This window comes from Emydura macquarii, unplaced genomic scaffold (assembly GCF_026122565.2).
Source record: "Emydura macquarii macquarii isolate MOO-44397 ecotype Brisbane River unplaced genomic scaffold, CSIRO-AGI_Emac_v2 contig_1477, whole genome shotgun sequence".
NCBI lineage: Eukaryota > Metazoa > Chordata > Testudines > Chelidae > Emydura > Emydura macquarii.
Window position 1 is genome coordinate 1972364 of NW_027131614.1, and position 27991 is coordinate 2000354.

At 40.2% G+C, this 27991-nt stretch overlaps 1 protein-coding gene across 2 annotated transcripts; it reads right to left on the reverse strand.

The window, feature by feature from the left end:
- Positions 1 to 27136, reverse strand: LOC137156660 (carbonic anhydrase 13-like). Of its 2 annotated transcripts, XM_067553528.1 has the most exons (8): positions 26899 to 27136; positions 17007 to 17204; positions 13726 to 13844; positions 12719 to 12754; positions 9732 to 9827; positions 8082 to 8144; positions 6795 to 6950; positions 1 to 3210 (listed from the first exon to the last, which is right to left on the reverse strand). In XM_067553528.1, the coding sequence occupies exons 1-8, from the start codon at positions 26927 to 26929 to the stop codon at positions 3097 to 3099; spliced, it is 813 nt and encodes a 270-aa protein (XP_067409629.1). In that variant the 5' UTR covers positions 26930 to 27136; the 3' UTR covers positions 1 to 3096. The 2 variants fall into 2 exon arrangements, with proteins under 2 accessions (XP_067409629.1, XP_067409630.1); XM_067553529.1 differs by lacking the exon at positions 12719 to 12754.
- Positions 27137 to 27991: the final 855 nt, after the last annotated feature.

Here is a 27991-nt window from a genome sequence, read left to right on the forward strand (position 1 = left end):
ATATCTGTTTTTATTTGATAAAATCCTTACAAATATCAAACAACTCTATCATCTCCACTATTCATTTTCAATGCAGGAAAAACATCTAAAACTTTTTTTAATTTCTAATATGAACACACACAGCAGTAACCTCATTATTCTTGTCCTCAGGCAAATCAATTCTTTAGAGCCGTACACACTATGTGTAAACGTTTCATTCGTGACATTCTGGGTCAAAAAAAGGAAGTGAAAATACACACACACCAGCAATTATATTCTACACACATACATGGCAAAAGTCCACATTTGAACAGGACCAACCTAAAGTCTTTTTATATCTGAGCTGGGTCCTCCTGCCTATCCTGGTTAGCTGGGACTGGAAAAAAAAAGTGCCTGCAGGTTTTACATTTGATCATTCTTGTCCGCAGCTCCTGGTGCTGCTGTACTGCCTCTCTTGCTTCTCCCATGCCAGTTTTCTTTCTCTCACTGCTCAGAATACTGTATTGCAGTGAGAGGACCTGCCGCAACAGAAGCAACTTACGTTCCCCTTGGGAAGAGACACTACTGGAGCTGAGGAGAGGACAATGAGACTTAACTATCTATATTTCTATCTAAACTAAGCTAAACAATCTATTTCTTTATAGAGGAGTACAAGGGATTCGGGAATCCCTGGGTATGTCTACACTGACAGCAGCAATGTCGCCGCCGTCAGATCTGACCTTTCTGGATCGATTGAGCGGTCAGTGAAGACCCGCTCAATTGATGCAGAAGTCAATACTGTAAAGCCACCCCCTCAAATGGCATAGCACTGCATCGACAGGAATGCGGTTCCCGTTGGCGCAGTGCAGTGAAGACGCCACGCAGAAGCGAAGCACAGCAGTTGACAGGAGTTACGCAAGCTACTTTGCGTAGCTTGCATGAGGTTGACCTTGCTTGTGTGGTATCCCCTCAATTTTCCCCTCCAGAGGATTGGTCAAAGGACCAATGCAGGAGACAAGAGGTGCAGCCTACAAAACCCACAGTCCTAGGAATCTCAGAGAAAGAAATACTTAGTCCCATGGAATGGTGGCTTTTCCTCCAGGTGCTGCTCTGGCCACTGGCTGATTCTCCCTTGGCTTCACATTTGCAACCCTGGAGAGAGCCTGGGGAAGCTATCACCATTTCAAATGGCATTAAATCCTGATGGGATATTTTAGCAGAAATCCACAAGCTCAGGAGAGAGGTTGCTGTAGAGAGTGGCTGGTCCCTTGCTCCGCTCCCTTCAACATCTAGCTCTGTTCTGAAAACCATGCAGAGCACCAACTCCACAGAAAACCAGTGGAGAAGTTTCAACAGGGTGCTGAAGGAAAAGGAGAGGAGAGGAGAGAGCTACTGGCTTTTCAGCTCCTTTTGCCTGAAGAAGAGGAAGCGCCAGTTTAGGCCATTATTTTCATATTTTGAGGGCAATTGTATATAAACTGCATTCTACAGCCAGTTCATTAAAAGCAAAAGAAGAAAATTGACATAATAATGAAAAGCATCTGAGAGAAACACAAGCTCAAGTTAATTTACACGTAAAAGCCTAAACTTCCAATACATGGGCATTATGGGACATCACCCTAATGTATCCTGTTACTGGAGGGCTAATTTTTAACTGGGAATTGCCTTGATTTTGTGAAGGCAGGGTTTTTTTTGTCATGTGAATTAAATGTAACTTTGTAGGGCTCCTCTGTGTCTGACAGAGAGCCCTGAGCAGGGGCATGCACAGGAATTTAAATTCCAGAACTTTTGGAGGGGCACATTCTGTGCCCCTGCCAGGGCTTGGAGGCCAGAGGAGCATGCACTCCTCACGCCTGGGCCCTAGGGGCTGGAGGAGCTCTATGCCCCTCCCTCCCTGCTGGAGCCCCAGGAGCCAGAGGAGCATGTGCCCTCTCTGACGGGACCTAGAGGAGCTCTGTGCCCCCCCACCCAGATTATTGGGGGGAGGGGTTCCCCTGCTTGCCCCCTCCCCCTTTTGGACAGCCCTGTCCCTGAGCAGGGAGCAATTACACATCAGAGAAGCACAGAGTCTTCTGCATGGGAAAGCACAGGGTGTTCTCCTCTCTAATAAGGGTATATAGTACGCTCTGTGTCCCTGGCCCAGAGAGCTAGCTAGTACGAAGCGAGGTGGGGCAAGAGGCGGCACTGCATCTTTTGAAGTGGCTAGCGCACGTACAAGTGTTAGGAGCGCACTCAGTGAGCAATGTGGAATCATGTTAAATCGATTCTACAGACTTGCATTCCAGACCATGATCACCTGCTGGGTGAGGGAAGCAAGGGAGGGAAACTTCATGGGTCCTTCACCCTTGCACGCCCCTTAGATGCCAGAAATTGTCTGTCCTACATGAGATGGAATTTGGGCATACAGAATCCATATGATATGATCACATATTGCTTACTAGCATGGTATTTCTAAACCATGGTGCAATATATTAGCACTCCTATGACACAGTCCAAACAAAGGGATTGTAACACATTTGTATACCTTATGGGTTAAATGTCATTAGCAGATACTATATTTTTAGTAAATCTATCATGGCCTCCTGGCTTAAACTGGATCACTCTGCTTATGGTCAGCAATGAAATCCTACCAGCTTTGAAATATTAATTTATCCTTGAAAATGAAAGGGAAGAGGCCAGTCTATCCTAAAGAAAGAGTAATGATGTTAATAAAATGGGCTTAGTCCTGCAGGGGGCAATGTAGCCTCGACTCCCACTAACATCAAAGAGAGTTGAGGGTGTCTAGTACCTTGCAGGAATTGCTCAGCACTTTGTAGGAGCAGACTCAATATGTCGGATTCCATTCACATGCATAGACTGAAACGAAATTGTTCGGTAAGTTCTGCTGCAAACATTACCACCACAATGCACACATACCAACAAGGCCAAAACTCACTCAAGCCTGTTAAAATTGGCCCAACTGCTACAAGTTCGAATATCTTTGTCTTCTTGAAATGACTGCATTGTAACTGAATGATAAAATAATACCTATTCATTAGGCACAAAGCATATTATTATTATTAATTATTATTATTATTATTAAAAACTAATTCAGCCTCCTAAATGGTCTCAGCAACGGCCGATTCTTGCTTTACTCCTTTAATTCCTTCTGACTTCCCGTCCCTTTAAAGGCTGTGGTGGGCGGAAGTTTCTCAGCATGCAGCAGGCTGCCTCCCCCTCGGCAGTACACAGAAGGCTGCGGAATTTGGCTAGCTGCAGATGAAAAGAGGTATAAGTTCAGCAGAGAAATGTCATGCTAATACTAAATGAAGAATTCTAAATAATAAACATGAACATACTTGCCACCTTCATTTCGCCAAGAAGTATGGGGCTCATATTTTCTAGGACATGCGTGGAATGGCAATTTGGCCATTTCAGCCCTTATTCCTGTTAGCTACTGTTTTTCATTTGCACTTTGTAAGTGCTGTTTCAGGCATTGTCTGGATATAGCCTGGTGTTCACACTTGATCTTTCCTAACCTGAAGCCTAAAAAGAATTCTCTTTTAAGATTTCTGCACTTGATTTTGCAGTCCGAAGGCCACTATAATTCCCACTAATTATTTTGTCCCATATGGATTGCCTGGGAACCAACATAAGCAGGCAAACAAAATCTAATTGTATGCCCTCATAGTGCAGAAATATCACCATTAGCGAAGAATGATGGCCCCTATGCTACAAAACACTCCTCTAGCTACCATTTTTATATCATCCACCTAGCACATGATACAAAGCCAGTAATAATTACTGGAGATGAGCTCAAACCAAAATATCTGATCCAAACTTTCTTTCTCACACACACACACACACACACACACACACACACACACACACACACACACACACACACACACACACACACACACTTGGAATTAGGAAACATTTAAATCTCAATCCAAACTTCACAACTTGGATTTATCGCAATAAGATGACAAACTGGAATGCCCAGCACAAATAACCATGAGCGGTGAGGACATTTAGATCTGGATTCAATTTCAGATCTGATCTTTGCTACTCTGACCCATTGGGAATAGATATTAGTTTTATACACTAGCTTGCTTCAGATTTATTCCCTTTATTTAGTTAACATTAGTAGGGCAGCACAAAAGTCATGATTCTGATTGTGGACATATAATACATTATGGCATGGTCACTGTCCAGGGGCAAAAACAAGCTTCTTTCCAAAAACCAACATCCAGAATAAAGTGGTTATTAAGATAGTTATCTGGGAAAAACAGCAGATGGTAGGAAATCACTGATGATAGGATTCTGTCACCTTTCCTCGGACCTTATTCATCAAGCACTCCCATTGATTTTAGTGGGCTACTGTCCTTTGCTTTGGGCTGTGCCTCAGTAGTACGATTTAGCCCTAAGACAGTGGAGAATCATGCCCACAATCAGAGCCCATAAGGCTTTGCAACTGGACAGGAGAATCCCATTCTTAGGGTATATCTACACTACTGAAACTACACCAGTCTAGCCATGTCGTCAAAGCTCTGTTGGCATAACCCCTTGGTGTAGACGCAGCCTTACACCAACGGAAAAGGTGTTTCCATTGCTGTAGAAATACCACCTCTCTGCATGATGGCAGCATATCTGAGAATAAATGAAGTTTCATTAAGCAATTAATTACCAAAATATTAAAATACAAAATAACCCTCCCTATGAAGTTATTATTTAAAAAAATATGGCATTTTTTCCATATTGATGTTTCTGGTAACTCACTGGAAGCTTGAAAATGACATTTGTTTCTTTATTTTTAAAATATTTCCCAAGTGGAAAAGGATAAAATCAATACAGGAAGAAACTGTATTTTAAGCTTCTAAGAAGAAAATATAAAAATGAAGAGTTAACAATCAAATTGCAAAGTAATACCAGTCAAGGCACGAATTCTGGCTTCCCTTATGTTTGTACAGCACATAATACATTGTGGGTACTACTGGAAACAAATAATAGGCAATAATATATTTTTTTGTATTTAATTATAGAATACATAAAATATCACACTGAACAGGATAGATAGAATTTGAAATAATACGTAGTAAGAAATGAAGTAATGTGTTGCATCATACACTGATATTTCATTACCTAAAATTGGTATACATGTTCCCTGTTCCATGCAGCATCTCACTTTTAAAATATCTTAACTAGAGATTATGCCAAAGCAAAACTTTGGATCTGGGAAGTTTTGACCTAGATGTGAACTTTGGACAGCAGTAATAATCATTATACTGAATACTTATATAACACCTTTTCATTTTAAAGAGCTTTGCAAAGCCCAGTAAGTATTATGCCTATTTTACAGATGGGGAAGTAGAAGTACTGGGTGGGTAAGTGACTTGTTTCCAATGCCAGCTGTTCCCAGAGTTCAGCATTCTTGACTGCCTCATAGGTGCCCAATCAACTGAACCACATGGTTTGCATTTTGAGCAAAGATTCAAGCCAGTTCTTATTTCTTCTGAACTGGTTCTTTCATTCCTAGTAAAATGCTACTCAAAGAAAATGCTACACATAAAAAGAAGGCTACTCTCCACATGACCTTTAGACTTCCCAGCTCTTCTTTTGAATACTTGAACTCCCCTGAGAGACAATGCTTCTAGGTTGAAATCCTGGCCCATTGACGTCAATGGGAGTTTTGCGTCTGACTTCAGCAGGACCAAGATTTCACCCCTAGAATCCTCCAGCAAAGATATTCCAATTGAATTACAACATTAAAACCTTAGCAGCTACTAATTATAGCAGGCCAGATTCTACCCATCTTAATCATACTGAATAGCAGAATCGCTTAGTGGGACAATCTTATTCCCCCCTTAAACTCCTGCTGGGGATTTAGGCTAAGTTTCAGTCTGACTCAGTGAGGCTATTCATTGGCAAGGTTTGCAATGATAGCAAGAGTGGCATTATCTGGCCCAGAACAATTAATGTTACTGAGCTGTTTATAACATAGAACAGGTAAATTATGAGGTGTGATAAGTCCCAAGTTTTTAATGTGCCGACTGGAGCAATGATACTCACCAACGGTAGCACTGGTTAAATTTCTAATGGTAGAACCTGGAAAATCATATTACTTTTAGCATCTCGACTGCATAAGAAAGGATTAACTGCGGTAACCATTGGATGTCACTGTTGGTCTACATTTATACAGCCAGAAGCTTAATTTTTCATTTGTAAATAACATGAGAAATGTAACGGGCAGGTCCAAGTGATGTGCTCATCCCTCTTTTACATTCATTTAGCCTGACTGATAGAAACTATTTTTTAGTAGTAACTAAAGTATTCAGATTCACCAAATTTCATACTCTTGGTATCTCGAAAAGGATCTGTATTTATTTGGCCATTTGATGAACTGGAATTCTATAATGAATAATGAATGGGCATGTGTTAAATACAAAGAAATAATTGAATAGTGGTGATTTGGAGATGGTAAAATCTATGGAATAAAACTCAAGTGGTTTTTATCATCACCAGAACCCTCAAACGAATTAACTATCAGTTTCTTTCTTGTGTCTTTCCCAACTTGTAGCTCCCAAGCCATTTTTCAAAATTTCAAAACATTTTAATAATAATATAAGATTATTCTGATGCTCAAAGGAAGTCAACAAAAATTCATGTTAATTTCAAATTTCTCTAGAAACTCAAAACAAAAATGTAAAGCATAAAATTTGGTAGGATAAGAAATTGCACAATTAATTAAATATATAAAGCTATAAATAAAATATTATTGGGAGCCCCATTTTAAATTGTAGTTCATTTTAAAAAACATTACAGTTGAAGGGTTGGGGAGGCAGATCAAAGTGTACCTGCTCAGAGGAAACACTTATAGGCTCTCTGAGAATTATCCAGATGACACTTTCAAGAAGAGGTGGAACTGTAAGAGAGCCAAGATAAGTCCAGTAGTCCAGAGAGTGAGGAAGCAAACAGGAAGGGTCAAAGTCTGTGAACAGTGCTTGTTTACCCTGCAAAAAGAAGCATGCACATTCTAACCTAGAACCACTACATTTAGCAACCAATTATTGTGCAGTCTAGTTAATTTCTTTATGGTGTCATAATATTTTGCTTATTAAAAAGCAACAAGTAGGATCTCCCCCACAAATCAGGTCAAAGGAGAATTATGGGGAGAAAAACTGTAAGAGATTGTTCCACTCGTGGAGGCAAAGTTTGCATGGTTTTGAAGGATCGTGGGGACATATCTACACAGCGCAGGACAGTGAGCCTCCCAGACTGGGTCAACAGACTTGGCTGGCGCTAGCATGCTAAAAATAGCTGTGTAGATGTTGCAGCTCCGGCTGGTGTTCAGGCTCTAAAATCTAGGGAGGGGGATGGGCCAGAGCCACCCAGGGGCGGTCCTATGCCTCTGTAGCAGATCTGCACGCAGGGTTCCTTCTGGCAACAGCAGGATTCCCCATGCTATTAGGCACTCCTGTTGCCTGTGAATAGCCTAATGATGGAGGACCTGATGTAAAAATAATATATCATTTGGATGTATTTTCCTTTACTTGTAATATCTGTAATGCTGGTGGGATGGCAGTGTGTGTTTTCTCCGGCCTTACACCAGACATTCACTCCTCCCTGGCCTCCCCTCCCCACGTCGATTTTTGGACCAACAAATAGGCCTCTCCAGGGTTTGGTGTCACAGAGATAAACTGCTCCCCTCATAAATGAAGGGCCGATCAATGCATGCAAAGCCACCCCATGTGTTGATCGAAGGTGAACATGATCATCCTCTCCCCCAATAAAACAAGTGAGAAAAGATGTAGAATCTCCATATTCTTGAAAAGAAATCCCACAAAAATAAAATGGGCAATTATTCAGCGTCATTGATCTTGATGATAATGGGATCTGTCAGGGATTAAATTGTTGCGGCTAATTAATGATCTTCTCCCCTCCCCCCACATTGTACAACGGAATAATTATAATGTGCTGGCTTGCTTCGGACTTTTTTATCCAACAAGAGTGCCCCTGAACTGCCCCAAATCAGAGCTAATCCTTGTTGACCAGCTATAAATACCTAAGGAATGTGAATATGAAGCATGGAAGAAAAAGAACAGCAGCAGAAGTACTGGAGAATTTTAGGAGAATTACATTACCTTGGCTCTAATTGCATCCAAACGGTCAGTAATTTTCTTCAGCTGAGAGTTACATTCCCCAATCTGTAAAGGCAAATAGTCAAAGATCAGGCTCTTGAGGAAAGAATATGCATTCACTTTCCACTTATTAATGCTTATTTTAAAGTTATTCACATACAGCCTGATCCTGCACTCAGTGAAGTTAATGGTAAAACTCTGATAAACATCAATGGATGCAATATCAGACCATTATTAGTTAAAAAAACCTGGAGCAAATGCTGATTATTCAGAAAGAGGGATATCACTCACTTGTTGAGGCTATTTTTTCATTAGCCGTGTCAGGCTGAGGAATTGATTTTACTTTTAATTCACTTTTTATAGCAGTAGAATAAAAGTTATTTTTCTTAACAGTGCTTTATAGAGAAACTGTAAGAACTGCAGGCTGAATACATGTGAATAAGTCTACACCCTTTTTAAGCTTAAGTTCCTTAAAGCACACTGGAAAATTCACCAAATGACTTCTGTGTAACTCATGCAGAATCAGGTTTCTCAGCACACATAAGATGTCCACTGGTCAGGCGGATGTAAACTGGGAAGGTGACGAGAAGTATAAAGGAGTGGCTCATTAAAAGAGTACTTTGTAATTAGCTGGCAAGAGTGGGATAAGTTCAACATGAACAAGCAGCACAACATGTCAAAGACCCCGATGACACTGATCTCCAGAGGTGTAATATAGTCACAGAGGTGAAATTCACCAGTCAGCACGGGGACAGAAGGCTCCAGGTGAGCAGAACCATTGTAGTTACACAGTGTGGGAAGAAAGTGAGGAGAAGGCAGCTATGCAGCAGGCCTTCAGGCACACTATCAAGCAAAGCCTGGTGTGCATTTGCTGTGCAGAGTGAGCTTGGGTGTGTGTCTATTGCATAGCCATGGGACCTGCAATTATGTAGATGCACAGGCCACAAAATCCAGTGGACGTGCAAGGGTCACACTACACCAGACCAAGACATTAGCATTTCTAAAGTGGCCATCATCATATTAACATGACACCGAATTAGGGTCACAGAGCTGCTCAGCATCCTGTCCTCTAATCACAAGTTAGATTTTGTGTCTTCTCTCTGGTTCCTTGCACAAAGTCAGTGAGGCTGTGGGAAGGGGTGATTTTTTTATGCTAGAATGAGCAGGTTATCAAATGTATGAGGCATTATCTTGTTCAGAGATTTTAAGAAATCTCTAATGTTTGTTTTCCTTTTTAGACAAAAAAGAAGCAATTAATTTGTAATTAACTATTGGAACATGCAATAATTCTCCATCTCTTGAAGTCTTCAAATCAAAACTGGTGCTTTCTGGAGGATATGCTTTAGAAAAACACAAGTTATTGGGTCAAAAAGGAGTGAATGTATGAAATGTAATGGCCTGTGATATGCAGGAGGTCAGATTAGATGATCTAATGGTCCTGTCTGGTCTTAAAATCTATGAATTTTTATGTCTTCCAGGTGGCACAACAATCTATTATTACAAACACATTAAAAAATTAGGCATGTGTTTTTTGCCTTCATATTTTTGCTGCTGCAGAATTATGGATAAAGAGATATTTGCTACAGAATAACAGTTTGTTGTTTAAGCTTATAACATAGATTTATTAAAAGGGATAAAGCAATCTTTTCTTACCTTTAGAAATACTGCCATGACAGCTAATCCATCCCGCTGCCGAGCAGCCTCAACAAAAGTGGAATATTTGTCCGAGTTCCAGTGAACCACATGTAGCTGAAAGGCAAAAGCGCAAGTACTGTCAATTCCCACTGAACTGGAGCAGTTACAATTAACATACAATTGTACTAGTGTTGAGTTTTCTACTTCACCTGTTTATATTCAGACGCATTCAATTTTCCAGCGGCAAATATTTATGTTTATTGATATCTGGAAATATATAATAATACAAAGGCCGACAACAAGCACTGAGTGTGGCTGGGTTTTGAATAGATACAAAAATGACACAATTAACAGTATTGTCACCTTCCAGGTACAGCAATTATTATTAAAATCAAAATTTAGCAACAGTTACCACCCAGTTACTCACTGTTCTAAACACTGGGAAATACTGCAATTTCTTAGGCCAAAGTTTTCAAACATCAAAGGCTAAAGTTAGGCTCTTGAATCCACATTTAGCTGAGCCAGTAAAAATAAGTGGTGGAATAAAATCATGAAAATTTCATCAGCATTTTCCCTATCCTTGCCCCTATTTCCTCAGTCAAAATTTCAACAAAAACATTGATCAGCTGTACAAATTTAAAATGTTTATGAAAATTTTCAAAGAAAATTTGAAACTTGGAAATTTTTAACAACTTTTTTATTTAGGCACCAAAATAAAAGTGGCCTGATCTTCAGAGGTGCTGAGCACCTGCATTTCCAATTGATTTCTGACTAGCAATGTTTTGTGGTAGATTTGTAATGAGCAACTCAATAACACCTCCCTTGTTTGATGTGTAATTGCTTCGCAGCTCCACGTAGACTGATCCAAAGCTTGGAAGATCCACTCTGGCCAGTCCTAGGATTGTCACAGTTTGGCCAGGTAAAAAACCAAGTGAGTTCTGCCCCACTCCAGCACCTCCCACCAAACCATGCTCTCTAAAGTCATGCTCTTATTCCCCTGTCAGGAGTCCTCAAGTCTCTATAGAAGGAGCTAAGTCACAGAGTCAGATGTCTCTCCTGCCTTCTGCAGAGTACTGCTGTTCTCTGCATTGCTATGCTGTTGAGAGTACATAAAATAATTCTTAAATAGCACTTAATATTTTCAAAGTACTGTACTGTACAAACATTATCTAATTAATCTCAAAGACTCTGGGTGAGTTAATAAGTCTTATCATCCCTATTTTTCAGAAAAGGAAACAGAGTAATTGTAGAGCAAATTTTTCAAAAGAGGCTTCTAACTTTGGGTCCATCTTCAGATTTCAGAACCTGATTTTTAGAGGTGCTGAGAATCTGTCACTTGCAGTGACTTCACTTGGAGTGCATGTTGAGCACCTTTGAAAATAAGGCTCCAGGTGGACACAAAAACCGGGGACCCCAAAAATAAAAGGCCTCCTTAGAAAACATGGGCCTTAATGACTCTCCTGAATGAACCGCATGGGAGGCTGTGTGGTCTTGTGGATAAAACAGGGATCTGGGAGATCTTGGTTCTAGATCCTGCCTCAGACATGGATGTGGCCTTTGGCAAGCTGCTTAATCTCTATGGCCATAAGGTTTCCCTATCTGTAAAGTGGGGATAATAATACTTGGTGCTGTGAGGCATAATTCATGTTTGTTAAGCTCTTAGGCCCTAAATTGCAAAGTACATAAGCATGTGTTTACCTGTAAGCATATGAAAAGCCCCACTAAAGTCAATGGAAATACCCTCATGCTTACAGTTAAACACATGCTTAAGTGCATCACTGGATTGTGGCCTTATGACTTGTCTACACGGGGAAATAGCCCAGAATAGGTACTGCAGAATAGCTCCTGTGTGGCCAATCTTATTCCACACTAAGGGTGTCCTAGAGTCGTGAAGCTTAATCCATTTTGGAAGTAAAGCTAAATTGCACCAAGGTATTCTCTCAGTGCAGAGTAAGAGTGTCCATTTGGGGAGTTAATACAGAATAGCTATTACTCTTTAAATTCATACCCTAGTTTATATAGCAATAGCTTCCCTGCATAGACAAGCCCTTAGATATCCACATAAGTCCAAAGTATTATTATTAAGACCAGAAATAGAATATAGGAGTTCATACCTCACTGCTCAGTCCAATAGACCATTCTGTGTGCACGTGAATGCATATTAGTATTCTGGAGCTTACAGTGTCTGCATCGGACCATTCACAATTTTAGGTTCACAAAAGCTAGATTGAATAACTTTTAAAATGTTACATTTTCCATACACAAAGAGGAAACAGATACTCTCAGTCGGAATGACTTTTATTGTGAATTAATAAAAAACAACAAACAAGAAAGGACAAAAAGTAAAATCCCCACAGCTGAATAAACCACACTGCCCCACTGTAATTTTGCAAAAAAAACCAAAACAAAACAAAAAAACAAACAAAAAACAGAGCTGTGAAACATTTTGGGGAAGAGCCCCATTCTCAATGGCTTGTGACTTCTCTTTTAAGGGATGTATCCCATCTTACCACCGCTCCTGCACTGCAGCTTGTTGAAGAGAACTTGGTCCAGTCAATGCGATGCCACAACACAGCAGGACCATGGATCCCTTCTGTTTCCTGCTGTCATCTGACATGGGGCGAGCCATGTAGTCTTCTTTGCTTGTGAACTCTCTTTCTTCTTGCATGTGCCAATTTGGCAGAGGTGCTTTCTTGATTTGTTAGAGCATTTTCTTCAGGGAGTTGAGCACTGAAACTGCATTCACGTCTCCTTCCGGGGCATTTCTTCTGTATGAACAGTGCTCAGCAGCCTCGCTCTTAATTCTGGGTTCCTTATCCCAAAACCAAAATGACGTCTAAAGCGCTTCTTGCAGAAGGTTACCAAAATGACAGGTAGTGGGAAGCTTTTTAGACTGGCTAGAAATTCAGAGATATTTTCTCCTTCCATTTGGTGTCTGAGATGGAACTTATTTTTTTTTTTTTTCAGCTAGAAATTTGGTTTTGGTACATAATGTTTTTAAGCACCTCTATTAATTCTTTATACTCCATCTCACCTGGTTCCTGTGGAAAACATAAGCCTTTAAACACTGCAAATGTCACTTTTCCCACCAGTGGTAGAAAAACTGATTTTTTTTCTTACCACTGTCTTCTATAGCATTTCCAATAAAATACTGATCAGGACTTTGTACATATATTTCAAATTGTTTCTTTTTTGCATTATAGTGAAAATCTTCCATCTTTCCATAAAAATTGATTTTTACCCTTTTCTATTTTCCTTTTTTACCCAGAAAAACTCTCACTTTCTCTGAGCTATTTGTTGTTTGAGATCCCATTTTTCTCACTAAAATACTTATTTTATTTTTCCCATACGCAAAGAGGAAACAGATACTTTCAGTCTGAATTACTTTTATTGTAGGTTAATCAAAAGCAAGGAAGAAAGAGCAAAAGTAAAGACTTCATGAGAGAGCGCACTGTGCGTTTCTCCTCTGTGACATTCTGCACTGAATGGAACACACATAATGGCTGCCTATCTCTGTAGACAGCATAGTCCGTAGAGATTTAAAGGTGCAGTACACAGAAAACAAAGGCATAACTGTAACATTATTACTATACACACCACAAAAATAACCACCCAACTCTTCTGCAAATAGTAGAATGCACAGGTCCTCAGTAAGGCCGATCAAGAAAACAAATCTGCAGTTTCTAGGTCAGGCTTATTCTGAGATATAATGATCCCAAAAGAAAAAGTTAAAAAATAATAATAATTTTTAAAAAGATTAAAACAATTCTCAAACAATTGAATTCTTCTAAATTTTCCACTTATCATATCTTATGTACTTCTTGTCTTATCATTTGCCAAGATTTCCAAATACATTCTCCTTTGGCACAGGATCACACATGAAAAATTTCAGGCAGATTGCTCATGTTTTGATAAAGTTAGGGAGCCAAAATCAGTCTTATAATGGAACTCTAGTTACAGACTTAACTAGAGAGAGACTATAACCTCTATATAATTCAGTGCAATGCCTTACCTCAGCTGCATACTTCATTCCATCCACTGCATGCTCAGAGCCAACATCATCACTGGGCCCCCAATGAAAGTGAATTTGGCGCAGCCTATAGCTTCCAGTGAGTGGTCCCCCTCTCAGCACTGTAATTCAAATAATAAGATATTTTAACTGTGCATTATAATAAAACCTTCTGACCTACACTTTCATGCATCCAGCACATTTCAGGATCCAAACTTCTCTATTTTTCTCCAAAAGGCATCTCAAATAGATTGCTTTATTCTTCTTTTATTATTTTTATCAGTAACCTGGACGCAAATGTAAAATCATCACTGATAAAGTTTGCAGATGGCACAAAGTGGTAAATAATGAAGAGGATAGGTAGTTAATACAGAGCAATCTGGACTACTTGGTAAACTCGCTGTAATGAAACAATATGCATTTCAATACAGTGAAATGTAAGGTTATACACCTAGAAACAGAGAATGTAAGCCATTCTTGCAGAATGGGTGACTCTGTTGTGGGAAGCAAGAGAAGCTTTTGGAGGTTATGGTGGATAATCAACTGAACATGAGCTCCCAGTGCAATGTTGTGGCCAAAAGGATTAATGTGATCCTTGGATGCATAAATGGGAATATCAAGTAGGAGTCATGATGGTGTGTTAGCACTGGTTCAATCATTACTGGAATATTGTGTCAAGTTCTGGTGTCCACACGTCAAGAAGGATGTTGAAAAATTGGAGAGGTTCAGAGAAGAGCCACGAGAATGACTAAAAGATTGGAAAACCTGTTTATAGTGAGAGATACGCAGAGCTCAATCTATTTAGCTTAACAAAGAGAAGGTTAAATAAAGAGTGATTTGATAACAGTCTATAAGACCTATATGGGGAATCAAAATGTGATAATAAAAGGCTCTTCGATCTAGCTGACAAAGGTAAACAAAAATCCAATGGCTGGAAATTTGGATTAGAAAAAACAAATTAGACGAATTCAGATTAGAAACAAAGCACATTTTTTTTAAACAGTGAGGATAATTAAACATTAGAATGATTTACCAAGAGCTGTGCTGGCTTCCCCATTGCTGGAAATTTTTAAATCAAGATAGGATAGGGATTTTGGGTTTTTTTTTGTTTGTTTGTTTGTTTATTTTTAAATATATGCTCTTGTTCAAACACAACTATTGGATTTAAAGCAGGAATTAATTCAGGGACATTCTATGGCCTATGTTATGCAAGAGGTCAGACTAGATGATCACAGTTGTATTATCTGACCTTAAGAGCTATGAATCTATGAATATGGGCCTTGATCCTCAGCTGTGCTGCATATATGCTGAGCGTAGCTGGGGGTGGATGGCATCAAAGGAGAAGCCACAAAAAAACCATGTGCAGCTTCCACACTCTGAGCTGTTTCTATGCCAGCTCAGTCCCTGACCTAATTTAAAATAGCCTCTGGGCTGATCTAAACTATGCCAATTGGCTGTGGCCCCAAGGGGCTGGTTTGTCACAGGGCAGGGATCACCAAAGCACATTGGCACTTCAGCCATGTCCCCGTATAACAGGACCCAAGAGAGGGTATATAATGAAGGAGCTGGTTACATCGGATCCACTTCTAGGATTCCCACACTGAGGGAATTCCCAGCTGGTTGGATTAGCTGACTTTGAGGCCACAGTATTGGAGAAAACCTAGCCCATGGAGTCTGAATACAGGTTCAGATCTCAAGTTTGACTTGGGCCCATTTCTAATTTTTGTCATGACACTTTAAATATGAAACATATTATTTCTATAAATAAGTTAGGTCAAAAGAGTCCATCAGAAGTATTCAGTACAGGAGTACAGCCATCGCTGAACATGTTGAGATATGGACCCTTATATATCTAAATGTATTGTTTGAACACACACCTGTAAACTTTAAAAACACAGTTTTTAAACCAAAAAGAGCAAACTGGAAAAAATGCTTTGTTCAAGGAAATGTTCAATAACACATCAAAAGTTCCCAATAAAATGATCTGTAACCCTTTTTGGATAAAAATGTCTGCTGTGCCAGAACCTTCATATGATTAGAGCATCTGCGTAAGTAATGTAGGCATACACCGCCGTCTGACTACATTGCACATAAGGTAAAGTGTAATAATGTTACAGGAAGTTCAGAGCAGCACTTTCAACAATTTGGAAGATACAGTAAATGCAAGGAAATGAAACAGTTGCCTAAAGCAGTTCCTCATTCCTCGGTAATGTAGGAAGCCAAGAGCCTCCTGCTCAGCTTTTTTTGTAAGTCTTATTTTGTCCAGGCTCATTTTTCCTAGCTAGCCTAAACTTTGTAATACACACAAAAAACCTTTGATCTTACAGCACTTACTAATGCAACTGGATTAGTTACAAAGCAAGGTTTGAGAATATTTACTCATACATCCTGACAAATGGCAAACAGGAAAATCAAAACACTTCCTACTAGCTGGGGTTTATTTTTTCATTTGCTTTTATAACAAAGGCTTCTCTCACCAACCTGCTCCAAGGGATGAGGCAGTATCTGAAATTAACAGATCAAACACAAGTGGCTTTTCAGGCTTCCAAAGGGCTTGGAGTTTTGCTGTTTCAAAGAGAGCTTTCTGCAAGTGCAACCTTGCCTCTCTGCTGTGCAAAGGAAGCATTCTGAAAGCCCAATGTGAAGGCAGTCAATATAACAGAATTTTTTTTGGACAGGACAACCTCTAAGCCTGCATACTTGTTTGTAAAAGGAGAGTCAATGGGAGTTGGGGGGAAAAAAAAAGAATGGAGTAATGATATTTCTTAAAAGGAAAAAGGATCACTTGACATATAGTTTCTGAGTTCTTCATTGATCAACTCTTGACATGAGTTCAGAGCTGTAACATAAATCATGTAATACCCACATTTAAACACAGATAAGAGATTTGAGTGGACCTTATTCATTTGAATGGACCTGAAATGAGAGAGAAAGGCTACACCCATACTGTGGAAAGCAGTGTTTGAAAATGTGTTAAAACACAGTGCAAAGTGAGGATTGGACATTGGCTTGATATCTCATCTGGATGAGACCATAGCATGTGGGAAAAATTAATGGAATGTGAACCCAGGCATTTTCTTAGAACTGTGATTTAGAATTTCTGTAAGAAATAATCTCAGAATTGCAACATATTGAAAGGCAGGAAAAAGTATCTCTTTTGAACTCAGAGAACTACAGTGTTACTGTTCATGTGACAGGATATAATCTCCAGTGAGAAATACCCAAACTGCACTCCATTCGCAAGAGAGGGAAAGAAAGAAAGTACAATACAAACAGAAACAAACCTGATCTACTTTCTGTGTCATCAAATTCCACACTGGTGGAGTGTCCATTGTTGAGGATGACTTTAGCAGAAGTTGGATCATAGCTAGGGCTAATAGGACGCAGAGCAGGGTCATATTTGGTTTCTTCAGTTTTAATATCAATGGGGGACTGACGGTCTCCATTAGCAACAGGGAAAACTTCTTTCCAGTGAGCAGGCCCTAAAATGCATTAAGGGAAAATGGGGAAGAAGGGGAGAGAAGGAGTTTTTAATTATTTATTTAAACTGTGCTTGCTATTTTCACGGAAACAAAGGACTTGTCAAATGAGGAAAATCAATCACAAGAACCCACCTGGATCATCTTAATTAATTTTATTTATTTATTTTAAATTCAGAACAGAAAGATTCACCAAAGAATGGAATTTATCATACAGCTGACTCTGCTGGGTCATGAGACAGCTCTCTGCTCTCAACACAGATCCTTCTCCATTCTAACTGATTAAACACAGATGCAGATTAGAACATTAGTTTGGCACTTTTTGGCCTTTTCCTAGGTACTTCTAGCCAATAGGAATGCAGCAGGCACCTGTACATTCAATAAGCTCAGAGATACGTAACTCTTTATCTGCTGAAATAAAATATGAGCAACACCACTGGAAGTTTCCCTTCCAGTCCATTGTCCTGCCTCTGGGGTACTGTGTGTCTCAGGTTAATTTTCAGGCCAACAAAGACCATGCTTTAGTCCAACAGAGTGTCTCATCTATCTATATCTACTACATTATCTTTCCTCAAGCCCCCCTCTTTAAGGGGTTCCTTCCTGGTAGCCACTGGTGGCAGACGCCCTGACAGCATGACCCCAATGGATTTACACTGTCAGAGAATGGGGGATACCAAGAGAACCATAGGGCTTCCACAGAGAATTTTCATGTTGGGATGCTGGATTTGAGGGCTGCCCCTGAAGCCTGAATACTGCTATCGATTCTAACCCCAAAGCAGCCTTCCCACCTCACTGCATGCACAGACCACCACAATTCTCACATGATGTGTAACAGAAAACACAAGGTGAAAAATGGGTTAGATTCGGTTAAAACGAACACTGCCATCCCCAAACCCACAGTTTGCTACTGACACGGTCAGATACAGGAACAGCAACACCCCTGGCAATTACGGCCTCCCTCCTGTGACTCTGACTGTGTCTACACTTGCCATCAACTTCCTAACGTCTACTTACCACGGTGTCTTCAGTTCGCTGCACCGACAGGAAATGTCCTCCCATCGATGCAGTGTTACTCCACTTGGAGGAGGTGGATTAATGGCGTCGATTTCTGGGTCGATTGAGCAGGTCTCCACTTCCACTCAATCGATCCGGATAAATTGATCTGATGGCGGCGAATTTGCTGCCATCAGTCTAGACATAGCCTCTGACTCCTATCTGACCTCGTTCTTAAAAATAAATAAATAAATAAATAAATAAATAGAGAACAACCGGGAGAGATGAATGCCATCTCCTTGCAGAGGAATTCACCAGAAGTCTAGCAAATATTAAAGAAACTATCACTCGCCGCTAATGATCACCCAAACTAACCTCCCTTTTCTAAGCCAATGAATCAAGAAGTTACCAAAATAAAAGTCAAAATCCCTATATGGAAAGAATGAAAATGGCTAAAAATGAATCCAAGCAAGATTGAGGTGATGATACTTAGAAGAGAAAATCATTTTAAAGAACTTGATTCCGCTATAACCCCATCCTCCTCCAATTATTAAGGGCGTCTGCTCTCAAATTGTTACGTCTGTCTGTTGCTTGGGGTCCTTTAGGACTCCTCAGTGCTACCATAAGCCCAAATAAAAATTAGGGAATGGCTGGGGAGTGGGAGAGGAGAAAGGGGACCAGAATTTTATATCCCATCCTTTCACTCTCAGAATTGGGTACAATAATCCAATCAGTTATAATCTTCAGTTTTGAATATTACAATTTGTTATATAAAGGCATGGCAGAATTTGATGTTATATATAACGTAGATGGATAATATCATTGTTTATTTTTAAGCTTTTTCAATTTGTATTGATTTAAATTTTCAGTTGTGCAAAATTATGGGGTGGGAGGCCAACATCACATGTAAAAATATACAAATAAATATCCTTACATCAAACTCTAATAAATTCTCAACCAGTATTTTTCTTACGGTGTCTATCTGTAAATTTCAATTATTATGGATGAAAATATTTTTTCATCAGTATGTGTGTATATGGTGAAATCAACATTTACTGACATTTAATGATAGAAACATAATTCCTTCCCAAACTAGTTATATACAGGTATAATGTCTCGCACACTGAACAAGGTCCAAATGGTATAAAATGCAGCAACCCATCTATTTAATAACACAGGTCACGATATGCTCTCTACACTGGTTGCCTACTGAATACAGATGAGATCTCTAGCATGAGATCTCTGTCCCAATAGTCAAGTTTCTCTTCAAGACTGGACCTAGCTTCTAGAAACACCCTTTCTTTCAGTCATCAAGACCTGCCATGACAGCAACATTCCAATGAAACAACAAAATGGTTGATCCGTAAGGGCAAGTTCATACGTGCAGGAGACAGTATGTTCCCAGGCGTTGGGACTGGATCACAGAGTTCTTTCCTGTTAATAATAAGACTGACCATGGATCTCACAGCATTCATAACTAAATGCCAAGCTCTTCTCTTTGATTTATCTTTTATTTAATAACATCTTCACACACCTCAATAACAATCACAAACAAATCTATTTCTCATACAGACTGGAAACAAACGCTGCTTTGAATGATTCCTTTAGCTCTTGTTAGGCTGATGGACTCAGATATGGGCATCTGACTTTTGATGTATTTAAACAAGTTCTACTGATTTGTCTCACTCTGCATATTCCCTGGCTTTCCACATGAATAATAATAGTAACAACAATAATTTGTGCTTCCTTCATAAGACTGAATGGATTTCCATTTTATTTTGTTCATACAGGGTTAGAAAATAATGCCAAGCAAAACAAAGAATTTTGGTATAAACCTGTGATAATCAGGAAACAATAGTGCAAGAGATATCCTGAACTGAGTGCAGGATTATCACTTTTAAGAAGACACAAAAGGAATGTATTTGGTATTGGGCAACATTTATTGGTAACAAGTTAGCTATACGGGGCCAGATTCTGATACTTTTGCTTATGTTGAATAGTATTTTATTCTTTGAGTATCCCCATTTGTACTTAATATAAGTAAGAGTATCAGAATTGGCTACATAGATTTTAGGGTATAAACTAAAAGCAGGAACAATATTAGAAGTAATGGTAAATCAGATGCAGATTCTGACACCCTTCTCTTGCTGAGTAGTGTGTCACTGTGCAAGTAGTCCCACTGAAATCAATGGAATCACTCAAGGAGTAAGTTACTACCCAAATGGAGTATGAGAATCTTGCCCATGGTAACTTGTGTTAGCACTACCATTATCCTCTGATAAAAGTGCAATTGACTTGTCACCTCAGAACTAGAAACGTACCAATATCACAGTGTTTGCCCACTGTTACACTACTAAATGCATACTGGGGATGTTATTCAATACTCTTGAAACTTCAACTTCATTCACACCAGGCTTAGTTGCCTCCATCATTCAAACTAGCTATACTCTTTCTTCAGCCATTCTGGCTCCATCTTTCCCTAGCATATTCTGTGCTTTATGACTAACAGCCTAAATCTGAGAGATGTTGAGCACCTTTCACACTCATCGATTTCACGTGGATTGGTTGGCACTCAGCAACTCGCTGGCCTTAAAATAGCTTCAGTATGTCATGTCAGTGTGTCCAAGAAATCTTACATGAGTTTTAGGAAAGCAATTCTCTCAGAAATCTTTCTCCTGTAATCACTTTCATAAAGAGAGTGCAGCTCTCCTGAACAACAGAGGGAAACTGCACTGAACAGGTCTCAGAGAAGAGCAATAAGTTACATGTCAGATAAGAGCTTGGCTGTGCAGCATTGAGGCAGGGGCTTTCAGTCTGTGATTCATCTGAGTGTAATTTTTAGTCACTGAGATGGAAAAAAAAATCTATTAACTGAGCAAATAGCAGGAATACACATTTTACTAGCCTGAAATGTCAGAACAAGAAGTCAGTATAGCTTTATACTTCAAACTCAACCATTTTCAAGTCATAAATTGACCGTCAAAAAAAATCTAATGTTAACAATCTAATCTAATGTTAACAATTTGTAACCACACTAAATATTTTGTAGTCAAATGCCTGAAACACAACAAAACCATATCAATAATTTATTTTCAATTCTTATTGACAACTAGTTCATCCTTAAGTAGGAAAGAATTTTCTTGTGAATTATTGTAACAAAGACAATTTTAGCTTCTCTGAACTTGTGACCGATAAAGTAGGCGTAGAGAGGTCATATTACCTCTGTATTTGGCATGGACTCATTCTAATTGATGGAATATATACATTATGGCCAAATTCAGTTCTGTGCAATCCTATTTAAAATCATTGGGATTTACTGCATTGTTAATTACTACAAAATCTGATCCTTGACATATATGCCTCCACTGTGCCAGGAAGATGCCATTTGCTTCCATCATTCTAATGTTTCTTAAAGGAAAGTAGATACACGCTTTTACAATATGCCCATATGACTTGCCTAGGAAACTCAAAGTAATCTGTAAATGATATACTCATTTATTTCCTTACATTTCTGGATTTGCTGAGAGAACTTTGCTCTAAAAACTGTTCTTTGCACTCATGCCTTTCCTTTCTGGTGAGGGTTAGTGGGAAAAATACTGTGCTCTTTGCTGGTGAAGATTGTCTAAACTTAAGGAAGGGCATAGTGCTGAGTGCTCTAAAAGGAAAATGTGTAACAGTGGCTCAAGAAACTGTCACTTGACACTGACAGTCTGGTGAAATATTGCACTGTATCTACTTTTGCATTTTTGGTTAAGATTATGGATAAGGTTGTAGCAAGATAATTCTCAGAGTACATGAGGAGCATTCAGATCTCCTTGACTCTTGTCTGTCTGACTTCAGACCTTGTTATTGTAATCGGACTGCACTACTGGCATTCGTCACTAATCTCTGACCAATGTAAAAAATGTGAGTTGATGTCCTGGCCCTATTGAAGTAAGTGTCAAACTCCCATTGACTTCACTGGAACCAGGAATTCATCACAGGTGTTCATGATAATATTACTGAATCTATCAGATGCCTTCAAAACCTTGCAGACCTGAGTGCAAGTAGATGGGGCTGCCTTGCAGTTACTGCATTCTTTTCTGAGGTTTGGCCTTGGTCTAAACGAGGAAATTATGGAATCCGCATCGCTGAGTGATGCAGTTATACTGTCTTAGTCCCAGTGCAGACAGCACTATGTCGACGGGTGGGCTTCTCCCATCGACATAGGTACCACCTGTTGGGGACATCGATTAACTGACCCAATGGGAGAAGCTCTCCCATTGGCATAGGTGATGTCTTTTCTAAGTGCTACAGTGGTGCAGTTGCACAGTCACAGTGCTGTAAGTGTAGACAAGCCCTGATAGACAGATTCCAAAGAGTATCTTGTTAAGAATCCCAGGGACTGTTAAATGACCATATAACAATGATGACCAGGATGTTTTTTCTCCATCTGAAGGTCACATTCCTTTATTTTGGATGCAGAGTTCACTACACATCACCCACGTCTTTGTCACTTCAATATCAGACTATTACAATCCATTCCAGATAGGGCTACACCCTGTATCAACTTGGAATCTGAAGCTCATGAAGCAGACAGCAATGCATTTGATAAGAGATGCAATTCGCCATGATGAGCACATGATACCAGTACTCCAAAATCTCTATTGGCTGCCTGCTGATTTTCAGGTGGAGTTAAAGGTGGTGGTATTCACCTATAAAACCCTAAAAGTCTTGGGACCTGACTATCAGAGATATCATATGCATGTGGGGGGCAGGTTTCAAGTGAGGGTGTAGATTTATATTTGTGGAGATGGATTAGTGTTTTGCCAGAGCTAAGTTGAGGACATTTAGTGTGTAGACTGACTTCTTTTATGCATAATAAGGTTGTTGGTTTGCTGTCTGGTTTGTTGTTGGATTACGTCTTTGAGTATTTGTAAAGAGCATGTAAAGCATTGTTTTATCCCACACAAAAAACTTTAAATTGAAGTTAAGGTTGCTGGCACATCACAGTTCTCTGAGTAAATATTACTTCACAAGAATGTTAGTGCTAAATAAAATAAAAATTAGAAATGCAGGAAATGAAGAGTTCAGCTTCTACTTCTCAAACAAGACACTGAAATTATCTATGGAGCACAGGTATGCCTTGAGAAACTCAGACACTCTTATTACTTTATGCACAACAGACAGAGATCAGTGATCATAAAAATAGTTTAATCCTATAGTAGTTGCAACAGCTTTACAACTTTTTTTTTTTTTTTTTACAGTTCATACACAGTACACATATAAGCATTTTCCAGATTCCTTATTAAAGAAATAGCATAGTAAAGGTAACCATTCCCCATTTGTCATTAAGAGCCCAATCATGTCTAAAAGCACCTCTCTCTTTACAGGAAGTTCTCAGCAGCTTACAAGACTGAGCCCTATTCCACATGGCAGCAGTTTTCAAAGCATCACTAGTGTGTCTCTCTATATTAATATCAGATGCCTAGGCCATGAAATAGGAGCACCTATAAGAACAAAGCAAAGATTAGTATGGTGACAAAGTAACACTCTTAGTATTGGTGACATATATGCATTGGACAATCTGTGCTGACCATGTCATCAAGTGGGAACCAGTGAATATAGCATATATCTGTAGTTATATGGCATACCAATGAGTATAGTGTATCTCTATATCTATCTACCTATTTATACACAGGGACAGATACACACAAATACAGTGTGATGCTTGACAAAATTCACTTGCTCTCTCACCAGTGGTAAGCAGAAAGCATTCCCTGGCAGGTGGCATTTAAGCCATCAATTTGTGCAGACATAATTTATGGTTGCAAAGATAACATTCAGAATGTGAACTGAATGTAAATCAATGCAGTTTTACCTTCCTGAATCTGCAGGGAGAAAGCTTTAGTGTCTTTGCTGTTCTTCAAAGAACAGCTTTGCCAAGCAGCAGTGCACTGCTATTTGAAGAACAGCAATGTACTAAGGCTGACTCCTTGCATTCTCAGGAAGTTAAAGCTGCACTGGTTTATAGAAGACACTCAGAATCATGAAGAGCAGTGGAACTGTCAAGAATCACATCAATTTCATACTTCTGCAGCTTGGTAAAGTTCTGAGCAAGAGCAGAGACAGGCAATGGAGAATCCATAAAAAGAGGAGGAATAAAAATAAATATTGCTGGGGAGAGCAGAGTAGCAGATACCACCTCCATCCCCACGGAGGCTAAATGGATGGACCAATGAAGATCTGCCTGCCTAGCAACAACTGGGGACTCTGAAGGGGGGGAGAGAGAGAGAATGTTGATGGGGTTAAAGGGTGTGTAGAGTTTCAAGTTTATCAGTCACTAAGCAGAGCCTGATATGAGAGACTGGGGGCTCAACAGGGTCCAGGGACAGAAACCTGATAGAAATTCCAACACCCTCCCCTTTCCCAGAAACTGGGAGGGTGGCGGGGGAGTGCATCTTATCTGGACCTTGCAGGTGGCGCCCAGAACCCTTGTTTTTCAGGTTTGGTGCTCCAGCAAGGAGGTTCTGTCATACATTATTCAACCTGGGGGAGGGGAGAGGGACAGGGTAGAGTACAATTTATAACAATAGATAACAAATCTAATTATTTCAGCATTGCCAAATTTCAACATCACCCAACCATTCTGAAAATTATATTCTCACAAGTACAGAGAAAACAGAGGGAGGTAGAGAAAGAAGGAAGAGATTTACATAGCTATTCCTTCTGACTCCCAATAGAAAAAAGACAGTCTCCATATAGCTACATATTTACATTTCTCATTTTGCTGCCTATGTGTTATGTTTTCCAGTGGAACAATTTCAGGTATTTTATGTTTTATTTATTTTATTAGGGCTACCTCTCTTCATTAACTGACTAAAAACAAAAGTTTGAATTCTCCTTTCACTTACACTTGTGTCAATCAGAAGTAACTCCACTGACATCATTTGGAGTTATGTCAGTGTAAAATAGATGAGAAGTAAAACAGTCCCCAAGACTAAGAACCAAATAAATAAAACCTAGGAGTTCAAAAAAAAAGAAAGAAGATTGAAGGAAATACGAAAATGTTTGGGGAAAAAAATCACTTGTCCACTCACCAGTCATGAGCAGAAAGAGGTCAAATTCTGCTCTTAGTTACAAAAGTGTAAACCCTGAGTAACTCTGACTTCAATGGAAGTATTTGGGATTTACATCTGTGTAACTGAGAGCAAAATTTGCAGACGTCAGTAAGAAACTCCTTAATACAATAGCTACAATTAACTCAACAATTTAAAAATACAGCTGATGTTGACTGTCCATATGCAAATTAAACAAGCAACATTCTAAAAAGGACATGCCTGAACAGTTTTGTAGGAACAATTATATTATTTAGCCATTAACCAATACAGCTTTCTCACGACCACAGTATACACTAAACACAGCTCTCCAACTTTCAACATTCTGTCATTTATCTAGATGCAGTTCAACCTCCTGCACAGTCTTTTGAGTTATTATACTCCAGATAAACTTTCTTTCAAACACAGCAAAAGTTGCCAAAGTCATTTTTGAGATTTAAAGTCCTCCAAGAGCTCAGGATACATTTTCACTGTTCCTGTATCTACTTTTGACAACGAGCAGTCACTCTCAATCTGTCAGCACATCATCAGGATAACTCTTCTTTTATGAAAGAAACCGTGACTGTCACTGAGTCACCATACAAGATAGTTATTTATTTTTATAAATGTAGGGCCATATTCTTCCATGCCTTACTGCACAAGTAGTCCCATTGATTTTAGTGGAGATATTCACAGAGAAAGGCATCACTCAACTGGGATAAAGGTGGCAGATTCTGGCTCTTAGAATTTTGGTCCTTTGATACTACACTCATTACAAATATGATCAATCGATCGATTGATCGATAGATAGATGGATAGATAGATGCAAAAAGCAGGCTGTGGGGAGCTAATATTTATTTTACAAGCACTCTCTTAGCAGGGTTAAGCAGGAGAAAAAAATTAATACAGCAAAAATAAAAAGAGGGGGAATCAAATTCCTACTGAATAGTTATTGAATTGTTTACCATTTGCTGATATATACTTCGAAGTGCAAACACATTGCCATTAGCAGTGAAGAACTACTGTAATTAAAGCCAGTTGATCTATTTCTCCTAGCAGCTATCACAGAGCTTTGTGAACAACAGAATAGTTCTCATCAAGGGGTGAAGTCCCTTATCCCCCAAGAGCACAAATGTTCTAAGGGCGAACTATTTGGCTGCGTTGAGAGAAAAATACGACCTATTTCACAGCTCAATCTTTGACCCAAAGGCTCTGCCGCAGCGTTGACACTCGGTGGCACCAGGATGCCCCCTCCGGGGAAATGGGCAGGATCCACCTCACTCACCCGGCATGAAAGAAAACCCTCCCAGGCTGTCTCCTCCTGCAAGGGACTCCCTGGCATGACACCTGTTTGCTCAAACCGGTTCAATAACCGGAGGAGCGAAAGACCCAAGGCCCATTACTAGGGCAGCAGCCAGCTCCAGCGGGGAAAAGCTCTTTCACCTGCCTACTCGGCTCAGGCGTGAGATTTCCCCTGCTCTGCACGGCAGCCCCCCACTCCGCTGCGCCCGGCGAGCAGCTCCCTCGCTGGAGAGGGCGAAAAGTTGGAACCAACTCTGGGGCACCCCCTGCCGCTGCCCAGGCTGGCTCCTCCGGCCGGGGCTCGCCCCCCCGGAGCTGCCCCTCACCGTTGTGCTCGTCGTATCCCCAGTGCAGCATGGTCACTCCCCGGCGGGCTGGAGACAGGAGCGGAACGCGGGCTTGCCGAGCGGAGCAAAGCACGGGGCGCTCTGAAGAAGGCAGGCGGGCGGGCGGCGCCCAGATGCGCAGGGACAGATACAATCTGGCGGAGCCCCCGGGGGCGGCTCGGCGCCCCTTGTCGTTCCCACCTTCCGCCAGCAGGGGGACACGGCCGCCCGCCCGCCCTCTCTCCGGCGCGGAGTTTCACTTGGAGCAGATGACATCGCTCGGGGAGCACCGGCCAGGGCTGGGACCCCAGCTGCTGGCGGGCTCATTTGTTCCTATTCAGCGGAGATGAGCCTGAACACAACCCTGCCGGTCCCGAAAGGCCGAGGCTGTGACGAGCTCAGATCCGAGTCCAAACTTGCGCTACTCCCATCCCGGTCGGTTATTAGCAGTGACATTTTTACCAGGGGAGGTTTGTTTTGCGGCTCAGTGTTGCAAGGGGGTGGAGTAGCAGCTGAGCTTGCTCAGCATTTTGCAGGATCAGGCTCCTCCGCCCATGTATCTAGATAAGCCCCACTCCTGCAACTGGATCCAGGCAGGTGCAGAGGTCTAATAGCTCCTATGGCACCGCTGGGATTCAAACAGCACAGGCTGTGCAGCAAATTGATGTCATGGCAGTTAAAGGGTTCAAAGCCTCTCCCCTCAAAAAGAAGAGAGAGAATCAAGAAAACACCTAAGTTTTATACCACCAGGGAAAAGACCTTGTCAATATCTATGTATTTCTATGGCCCTGATCTCCAGAGTAGCTGAACATATCCCAAATATTTAACAATAGAAATAATTTGTCCTTTCTTTCCAGGCCTGTAGGGGAATAAAAAGTTTGATTATCTTATAGGGTTTTTTGTTTGCTTTTAGCGTGTGTGTGCGTGTGTGTGCGTGCGTGCGTGCATGTCTTGGTATTGCCAAAACAAAGCATTAAAAATTATGAGTTAGGTTCAAATATAATGAAATTGGCCTAAAAAGCAGGAATTGTGCTTTTGTTTGTTTTAAATAGGGGTTATTTCTCTTTTCTTTTTGAGAGTACACTTCATTGTG